We start from the raw sequence: 10,623 nt of genomic DNA on the forward strand, positions 1-10,623 counted from the left end.
CCCTCTCTTCCCATCAGCTGGTAGCTCCACTCTCCTCTCGAGTCCTTCGTGGCCACGCCACTGACTCTGGGCCCAAGAGTCCCCAGGTCTCCTCACACTGCTTGCCAACCAGGTCCCCAACTGGGTCCACAGAAGTCCACTGAACACTATAGGGCTTAGCTTGCCACTTCATTGCTGCTTTTACCCCACTTCCCCCCATTGGTGATGTGTGTGGTCACCAATCAGAGTGTGCATTTCCGTTAAGTCTTAGTCCTAGAAGGGGATTTGCGTTGAGAGGACCTGGCCACTTACCTTGATGTTTCCTAGGGAAGCAATTTGTTTGTTCTTGTAGTAACAGTCCATCTGCCTCCATTTTTTCTGCAGGTCTTTCTTTCAAGAGTTATCTTTTATTCTTCTAGCCGCTCCAGGCTGGTCTGCTCATCCTTTCAAGTGGAGATTTCTCATCTCTGAAGATCTGGATGTGGTTCTGGTTTCTACCTATAGTTTTATGTATTGCAAACGTCAATTTTCTTTTGATGTGTTTGGTCTCATGCAATATTTTTCCCATAGGACCCTTCAGTATTGAAAGTTGAGGGTTTAATATTTTCTTGAGTTCTTTCAGCTTCTGAAATGCTGAGCATGTTCTTCCCTTTTCATTTTCTAACATTTCATTATAATACTTGATTTTGTTTTCTCTGACTGCCCTTTGAAAGTTTCTGTTCAGCTCTTTCATTGCATCACTTCTTCCAATTGCTTTAGCTTCTGTATGCTTAAGAGCAGTTTCAGGTTCTATACTGAAATCCACAATGATCTTCTCATTCTTTCCTATCTTTTCAATGACTGCAGTATTTAAGGTTTTTTGTCAACTTGACTGGGCCAGGATTCCCAATGGTTTGGCAGTGGAGATGTGATTATCCCCTGATGAGAACTAACACGGTATAGTTAACTCTCTGATGATTGGATATGAGCAGCCAATCAATTGAAAGGATGTTTCCTCAGGGATGTGACCTGTTTCCAATATAATGGACGTTCAGACAACGATTTCTTGCTCTATACTGGGTCTGAATCTTGCATGTGGCTCACCCTCCAAATTCTGGTACTTTGAACTTGAGCCAGTTGCCTGCTCTATTATCCGCCTGCCTGACGATCTTGGTTCAGTTACCCAGATTTAGTACTCTCCCACCTCTACAATTGTGAGCCAGTTCCTTGATATAAATTCTCTCTATAACTATCTATCTACACACACATAAAAGTTTCACTGGTTTTTCTTCTCTAGAGAACTCAGCGTAAGACAATGACCATTTGCTTTCTTCATGTATGATGTTCTTGGTGTCATCACACAACTCTTCTAGTCTTTGGTCATTAGTGTCTAATGCATTAAATCTATCCTTGAGGTGGTCTCTAAATTCAAGTGGGATATATTCAAGGTCATATTTTGAGTTTCATGGAGTTGTTTTAATTCTCTTTAGCTTCAACCTGAACTTGAGAATGAGCTATTGATGGTGTGTTTCAGAGTTGGTCCCTGCCTTGTTTTATTGATAATATCAAGCTTCTCCATCCTGTCTTCCTACACATGTAGTCAGTTTGGTTGCTATGTCTTCCAGCTGTGAGGTCCAGGTATATGCTGTTTTAAAAAAGGTATTTTCAGTGAATAAGCCATTGGTCTTGCAAAGTTCTATCATGCAATCTCCAGCACTGTTTCTATCACCAAGGTCATATTTTCCAACTACAGATTCTTCTACTTTGTTTCCGACTTTCACATTCCAATTGCTAGTAATTACCAATGCATCTTGATTATATGCTTGATCAGTTTTATTCTGAAGAAGTTGGTAGAATTCTTCAATTTTATCATCACTGGCTTCCGTGGTTGTTGCACAAATTTGAATAATATTGTCATTAACTAGTCTTATCAATTAACACTTGCAGGTGCATGGATATTACCCTATCACAGATAACACTGTACTTTAAGACGTATCTTGAAATGTTACATTTGATGATAACTGTGACACCATTCCTCTTGAATCTGTCATTCCAGCATAGTATATCATATGATTGTCAGATTTAAAATGACCAATACTAGTCTATTTCAGTTCTTTATGCATTTATTTCATTTCTGACTATTTCCAATCTACCTAGATTCATACTTCATACAGTCCACATTCCAATTATTAATGGATGTTTTCAGCTGTTTCTCCTCATTTTGAATTGTGCCCATCAGTAAAATCCCAAAAGCTTAATTCCATCCACATTTAGTTTGAGGAAACAGCTCTTCCCTAGTCATATTTTGAGTTTCTTTAAGCCTGAAGGACATATCTTCTGGCACTATATCTGACAATGTTCTGTTGCTATTCATAAGGTTTTCAGTGGCTAACCATTCAGAAATGAATGGCCATATCTCCTTCTTCCTAGTCTGTGTTAATCTAGAAGGTCTGCTGAAATCTGTTCACCATGGGGGACCCTACTGGTGTTTACAGTACTGGTGGTATAGCAACCCACGAGTCATCACGGTACAACAAACTGACAGACAAGTGGCAGAGAGGCATACTAGGACTTCTTAAAAACTCAAAAACAAAACTTTGAAGCAAAAAATGACAAATTAGGGATTGCAGTTCAACAAAGGATACTATACTCATAAAAAAGCAGATTAACATAATGTGAAAATACTTGCACATATGATATTGAAAAGGGTTAATAATCTACATATGCAAGGAATTTCAGAAAATAAATAAGACCAAAGCAGTGGAGTCAATAAAACCATGGGGAAAGCACATTAAAAAGCTATTTATAGCTTTTAAATCCAACAGGAGTTTAAGAGATGTTCAAACTCATTAGTAATTCAAAAACTACAGAATAATTTAGATATTACTTTATTACCTACTGACCAGAAATTATTAGGAGATTGAGAATATCAAATGCTGGCAAGAAAGTGGAGATGAGAGAGTTTCAAGGGACTTGATAATGTGATTTCACAACCATTGTGGTACACAATTACCTGGCACTACTTAATCAAATAAAGAATATGCAGACCCTAAAAACCAATACGGGGATTGCAGTGACTCTAGAGGAAAATCATTGGGCTGTGAACAACAAAGCCAGGGGTTCAAGTCCACCAGCTGCTTTACAGGAGACAGATGAGGCTTTCTGCTACCGCTAAGTTTTATAGCCTCAGCAACCAAAAAAGGGTAATTATAAGTCAAAACTGACTCAAAGGCACTTACCAACAACAATCAATCAATACTACATATTTATCAATGTGTTATATTACCATAACTTGCATGTTCTTTTGATGCTAGAATCTTTGCCACTGGTATTTCAAATACCAGCAGCTTCACCCACTGTGGACACGTTTCAACAGAACTTTCAGACTAAGGCAGACTAGGAAGAAAAGCCTGGTGTACTGCTCCTGAAAATTAGCTAGTGAAAAACCTACAGATCACAACAGAATGCTATTTGATACAGTGTTGGAAGATTAACTTTCTATGCTGGAAGGCACTCAAAATACACAATGGCTGCAATAATGGGCTTGAGTCCATGTTGATGGATCAACAGTCCAGTTATTCCAATGGATGTTTGCAGCTGTTTCTCCTCATTTTGAATTGTGCCCATCAGTCATGAAGATGGAACAGAATTAGAAAACATTGTTCTGATGGCGTACTAGCTACGAGTCGGGCTGATAATCTCAAGGTCAGTAGTTTGGAACTATCCACGGTTCTGTGGGAGAAAGACGAGACTTTCTGCTCCTGTAAATAGTTACAGCCTCGGAAACCTATACAGAATCGCTATGAATTGGAACCGACTCCATGGCACATAACCATCGCCACAACCATGGGAATGTCATGAGTTGGATTCAGTTCAACACCAACTAAGAACAACACGAAACGAACAATTCTGTTCCTGGGCTTAAGCTCCAAGAAAATTGTTACACGAGGCCCATAAGCTGCTTGCTGGTGCTTTGGTGATGACAGGGCCATGGATGCAATCAGATGCTGTCACCCGGAGCATGGAGGGGTGAACTCAGAGATGAAGACCAGGGAGGCCTTGTAGCAGTGAGAAGCAATGGGCTGGATGATAGAGCAACACAGGTGAATCTTTAAAATAGTGCTGTGGGGAAAGTGTAGAAAACAAAATGAACTATTACTTGAATAACTAAACTAGCTGTCATTGACTCAATTTAGACTCATGGTGACCCTATGTGTGTCCGAGTAGAACTATGTGCCATAGGGTTTCAATGGTTAATTTTTCAGAAGTACTTTGCGAGGCCTTCCTTCTGACTGTTTCTGGGTGGTCACAGATCTCCAAACATTTGATAAAAACTTAAGAAATCTAATGGTTTTATGAAAAAGCAGTGAATGCCAATCAAATCACAAAGTCTTGAATCACACTAAACACACAGTAAGTTAGCAGCAAAGTGCATTAACAGTTTGTAACATCCAGGTACACGGAACTATGGAACACACTGCGTTTTAAGAAAATTAAAAATGCATGCACTCAAAACAAAACAAAAAAATTATCAAAGATCAAAGGAAAGAAAAGCAGGAAAAAGGAGCGGGAGGGGAGGAGAGGAAGAAGGGAGAGAGAGAAATGGGTAGTAGAAACTTCTGAACTTGCTTTGATTTATGATGTTAGCTGGAGTCAGAAAAGTCCTTCATAACAGTACAAGTACTTAAAAGACTAAAGAATGATTTTTTTTCCCCCTTTGAATTGCCCCACCCTTTACGTACAATATTTGTAAAACTCCAAACAAGTACCACAAATACACATGGTGACTGTTCAGTTCGTTCAGTCACCACACAATGACATTTCTAACAAGCCACACTGGATTTTTCTTAGCACTTGACTTTGAGATTTCTACAGATATGAGCTGCCTGGTTATAAATTATTAAGCCAACACCAGCGGGTCTTTATCTTGAATAGAAGTAATCAGAATTGGAAATAAGTCAGCATTATCAGCTTCAGACGTCTTAATTAACAGTCTGATACTAATCAGAAAGTTGGTTCACTGTTGTTTTAGAAAATATTTATATGAACATTTCAGAAGGCTGTTGATAAAAACTTATAGAAACCTAATTTTTCCATGAAAAGTCTGAGTTCCAGTCTTCTTTATTAAAAGGCTGGCTAGTGAATGCCAACTGAATCACAGAGCCTTATATCATGTTAAGCACACGGTATGTGCTCCGTAATTATTGGGTGACCAGCTGATTAATCGATGGATTGATGTCTCAGTAATGATCTATCTTCCTGATTGAGAGTTTCCTTTCAGATGTTTTTCAAGACTCATACAGGTAGAGTTTCAGATGTCTACTGTCACCCTATGCCACACTGTGGTACAGTGCAGTGCTGTAGGATAAGCACTCAACCACAAGGTCAGTTAACTACAAGGTCAGTGGTTCAAACTCACCAGCCACTCCTCAGAAACCCTATACAGGGTCCCTGTGAGTTGGCACCAACTTGACGGCACTTAACAGCAATAACACAGGAGACCCAGGTTCAACTCATAACCAATGCAGCCACCATCTATCTGTCAGTAGAGATTTCTGTGTTGCTGAATAGATTTCAGTAGAGCTTCCAGATAAAGGAAGACTAGGAAGAAAGGCCAGGCTATCTATGCCAGAAAATCAATCAATGAAAACCCTACAGATGAGGGATGACCATGAGTCAGAGATCAGCTGGACGGCCACCTGCTAAGTAGTCCCTGTCTTTGTTCCTTTCTTCTTTCACTCAACCTTGGCACCCTGGAGGATTCCTGCCCTTCAGTGCCTCAGTGTCAAACTAACTCTGCCCCTTTTAACTTACTACTTACTTCCCCAGCAAAAGTTTCTATCTCACCCCAGATACTGCTGAGTCTCAGAAGCAGGTCAGTGACACTGCTCCTCCATCAGCGACAGTAACCAGCCTCCTCAGGGATTTAAAGGGTACATGTCTTTAGGCCTTTGGATTGGTGCAAACTTGACACCTGTTGACCTTTAGAGACTACGTCTGCCTTAATTGAGCAGCAAAGTGATGCTGGCAGAAAAAAAATTTTTTTTTGAAATGCTCAAGCAAATGGCAGCCTAGCCTTTCTTTTCTTATTCTTTCCCAAATGCACACAAAAGCCACCTGTGACTCATCTGTATCCAGCAGACTTCTCACACCGCCAGGGCTGATGGATCTCTGCACAGCTGTAAGTAAAGCAGCCGCCAGGGGCTATCTCTCTTCGCCAAGACAAGTGGATTTGTTAAGTCCTAAAAAAGCGCCTCATTTTTGCTGTTGCCCTGCTCAGTGAACAAAATGAGAACAATAACTCACGAAAGTTTTATGGGGCTGTACATTTTTATGGATTTACTGGACTTAGTTATATGTACATACATGTAAAGTCTTCCTGGCCTGTCTACGTTGTTGTTGTTAAGTGCCGTAGAGTCAGTTCTGCCTTCTAGCGGCCCTATATAGGATTTCCAAGGAGCGGCTGGTGAGTTTGAACTGCTGAACTTGTGGTTCAACCTGACCTTGTGGTCTAGTGCTTTATTAGTGTCCACAGTGCTTTATCAAAGGCCTGTCTTCTATAGCTATGAACGTTACAGATAAATGCAATTCAAACTTTTCATTCACTGTCAGGATACTAACCTATATATCTGACAATGTCTACAGAAGTAACTAACTCATAAAGACTGACAGGAAAGCAGGTAGGAAGAGGAGGAAGGATGATGGGAAGGAGAAGAGATAAAACTAGACAGAAGTATCTAAGTGTACTATATAGCAAGTCAGTGGAGTGCTAAGAGGCAGTGAAGGTCTAGAGCCAGATAACCTGGGCTCAGATCCCTACTCTGCTATTTATTATCCATGTCATTTTAGGCAAGTTTCTTAACCCCTCTCTCTGCTTCCTCATCTGGAAAATAAGGCTGATAAAAACATCCAACACTTACATAGCACTTACCCTATGTCAGGTCCTGTTCTAAATTGCGGTTCTAAATTGTTGTCATGCCCTCAAGTCAGTTCTGAATCACAGTGACCCTACATACAGCAGAACTAAACAATGCCCTGCACCACCTCACGCCCATTGCTGCTGCCACTGTGTCAATACATTTAGCTGAGAGTCTTCCTCTTTCTCGCTGATCCTCTACTCTTCAAGTATGATGTTCTTCTCCAGGGACTCGCTCCTCCTGGTAACATGTCCAAAGTACATGGTTAGATAAAGGCTCATCATCCTTGCTCTGAAGGAATATTCTGTATGTATTTCTTACAAGACAGATTTATTCATTCTTTCAGCAATCCATGATATATTTTTTGCCAATATCACAACTGTTTGCATATATTAATTCAGTGCTCTTCAACAGTCTTCTAAGTTGGGCGTATCTTAGTTTTTTATTGCTGCTATAACAAATTACTATAAACTTAGTACACAAATTTTCTTGTCTTGCAGTTCTGAAGGTCAGAATTCTTAAAATCAAGGTCTTTGTGAAGCTGTTTTTCTTTTGGAGGATGTATTGTTGTTGGTGTGCTGTGGAGTCAGTTCCAACTCACACTGACCCTGCACAGGGTTTCTGAGGAGCAGTTAGTAGTTTGAATTGCCAACCTTGGTGATGGTTGTGTGCTGTGGAGAAAGTCCCGACTCATAATGACCCTGCACAGGGTTTCCAAGGCTGTAAATCTTTATGGGAGCAGAACACCTCATTTTTCTCCCATGGAGCACCTGGTAGATTTGAACTGCTGACCTTGAGGTTAGCAGTCCTACTCTAGTAACTACATTACTAGAGCTCCTTTTTGGAGGTTGTGGGGGAGAATTCATTTCCTTCCTGCACTATTTGTTCATGGGCGCCTCTTTCTTGTATCACATTGACCATCACCTAGAACACCGCTCCCATCCTCACAGCCCCTTTTCTGATTCTGACCCTCAGAGAAGGACTCTCATTACCACACTGGATCGACCTATTTCAAGATCCTTCACTTAATCATATCTGCGAATTCTCTTTTTGCTGTATCAGCTAACCTAACAACAGGTTGTGGGAAGAGGACATAGACCTCTTTGGGGTCCATTATTCTGTCTACCAAACCCAACCTACTGCCACCTTGTCAATCCCAACCCCTAGTGGTACTACAGGACAGCACAGAACTACTCCTTAGGGCTTCCCAGGTTTCTACAGGGGCAGGCAGACGTATAGTCCTCGCACAGAGCGGCAGGTGTGTTTGAACTTACAACCTTATCTTTAGCAGCCCAACAATTTTCCCACTGTGCCATCCAAGCTCCTGTCTACCAAAGGGCTACTATTATCTCCATTTTATAAAAAAAAGGACCTGATACAGAGAGAGGTTACATAACTTGCTCACGGTTATGCTTTCCCCTCATACTTTCCTCCCTCTCAGTGACTTAATGTTTATAAGACACTTGGAATAGTACCTTGCATAAAGAAGCACTAAGACAGATTAGCTTTTATTATGATGGTTTATTTTTGCTGTTTGCTGCCATAGAGTTGATTCATAGTGACTTTATACACAAAGGAAGGAAATGCTGTGCAGATCAGCGCCATCCCCATGGTTGGTTAGAGGTAAGAATGTTGTGATCCAAAAGGTTTTCACTGGCTAGTTTTCAGTAGTAGATGCCCTTTCTTCACAGTCCATCTTCATCTGGAAGCTACACTGATACCTTCAGAATCATACTACGGCAGAAGCCTCCACTGACAAATGGAGGGTGGATGTAAGTGAGGGGTACTGACAAGGAACTGAACCTGGATCTCTGACATGGAAGAGAGACTTGTCCCACTGAACCATCATTGTCCCTGCCTTCTTAATGTCAGTGAATATAAAAAGTAAAAAAGGCAATTTCCTTCACCATATTTATTCAATCTATACGCTGAGCTGAACAAATAATCTGATAAATTGGATTATGTGAAGAGAAACGTGGCATAAGGATTGGAGGAAGATTCATTAACAACCTGCAATATGCACTTGATACAACCTTGCTTACTAAAAGCAAGGAGGACTTAAAACACTTACTGATGAAGATTAACAACCACACCCTTTTGGTTGCACCTCAATGTAAAGAAAACAAAGATCTTCATCAATGGAGCAATAAATAGCATCATGATAAATGGAGAAAACATTGAAGTTGGCAAGAAATCAAATGACATATTGCATTAGGCAATTCTGTTGCACAAGACCTCTTTTAGAAGTATTCAAGAGCAAAGATGTCAGTTTGAGGACTAAAGTGTGCCCTGGTATTTTCAAAAGCCTCATCATGCTTGGTAAAGGACAGTGAAAAAGAGGGAGACCCCCAGTAAAATGGATTGGCACAGTGGTAGTAACAATGGGCTAAAGCATGGCAGCAACTGTGAGGATAGCACAGGACCAGATAGTGTTTCATTTGTTGTTCATAGGGTCGTTAAGCGTCAGAACGGACTCAGTGGCACGTAACAACAACAACAACAAATTCACCTTTCAATCAGTGGCATTAGCAACAATGGTGGGTCTGCCCTTGGCTGGTTTAAGAGAGTTTCTTTATTTTCATTCATATTCAATAAGAACTGGTTGATGGAAAGCATGGGGCTTGGAGAAAGGAAAGAGATAGTTGCTCTGTTCTTCTCCTGTGGCTATAGAGCTTGAGCAAGCAGCCTAAGCCTCACTGTCTTCATTTGTAAAATGCTACCATTGGACTCCTGACCTAACAACCCATCAAAACAATTAACGGGGATTCTGCCTGTAAAAGGAGTCCCTGGGTGGTGAAAACAGTTAGCTCAACTGCTAATCAAAAGCTGGTGGTTCAAGTGCACCCAGAGGAACCTAGGAAGACACCCCTGGTGACACACTTCTCATCAAAACACTGCTCAAATTTGGCAGCCATTCACATATTTACTGAGCATAAGAAATGCTGTATTATTTGTGTAAAAAGAGAAGGTAGCAAAGGAAAAGATGATTTGACATAAAAAAAAAAAAATCCTAGCACTTACCATGACAGATCCCCTGCTTGTTGTAAAAGCCCTGGCCACAGCTGTTTTCACAGCTGCCCTCTCTCAGCACTTGGAAGGCATCTCGGCAGGTCACACAGTTCTTCTCCGTGGGCCCCCAGCATGCTGCACAGGACTCATGGCAAGCTACAGGCAAACACAAAGCCAGTGAGCAACCCACAGTCCAAAGGACTAGTCATCATTGTTCTTTCAAAAGTTTTACACTTACAGGGAAGATGTATAAAACAAACTATTTTTGTTGACCAGATGTACAACTTTGGTAAATTACTGCTAAAAGATATGAAACAGAAGAGCAGAGACTTAGGGGTCACAAGAATCATAGGGGAAGAAATAATGGCTTTCTAGCAAATCAGACTACTGAAATCAGATGGCTCATCATCATCTGCTTTTTGTAAGCACACAATGAACTGTCCACAGGATAACCACCTCCCACTTCCAACACAATCGCAAGGGCACCATTTACTCTAGTCCTCCACTAGAATTTTAAGGAGCCTGGTTACTGTAGTTGTTGTTAAGTGCTATCTAGTTGGTTCCAAGTCAAATCAACCCTCTGGCTCCAAACAATAAGCACTGGACTGCAAGCCACAGGTCAGTGATTTGAGCCCTCCAGCTATTCTGTGGAAGAAGCATGAGGTTTTCTGCTTCTCTGAAGATCTAAAGCTTCAGATACCCACTACAGCAGGGGTGGGGAATGGTCCACGGATCTTAT

At 41.0% G+C, this 10,623-nt stretch overlaps 1 protein-coding gene across 1 annotated transcript in view; it reads right to left on the bottom strand.

Annotated features, from left to right (window-relative positions):
* The window catches only part of FRAS1 (Fraser syndrome 1), a 797,189-nt gene that overhangs the window by 406,362 nt on the left and 380,204 nt on the right, over positions 1 to 10,623 (bottom strand). The window contains exon 15 of the mRNA XM_006872899.1: positions 9,897 to 10,040. Within this exon, the coding sequence (XP_006872961.1) occupies positions 9,897 to 10,040 (144 nt within the window). The remainder of the gene's footprint in view (positions 1 to 9,896; positions 10,041 to 10,623) is intronic.

Source organism: Chrysochloris asiatica, unplaced genomic scaffold, assembly GCF_000296735.1.
Source record: "Chrysochloris asiatica unplaced genomic scaffold, ChrAsi1.0 scaffold00214, whole genome shotgun sequence".
Lineage (NCBI taxonomy): Eukaryota > Metazoa > Chordata > Mammalia > Afrosoricida > Chrysochloridae > Chrysochloris > Chrysochloris asiatica.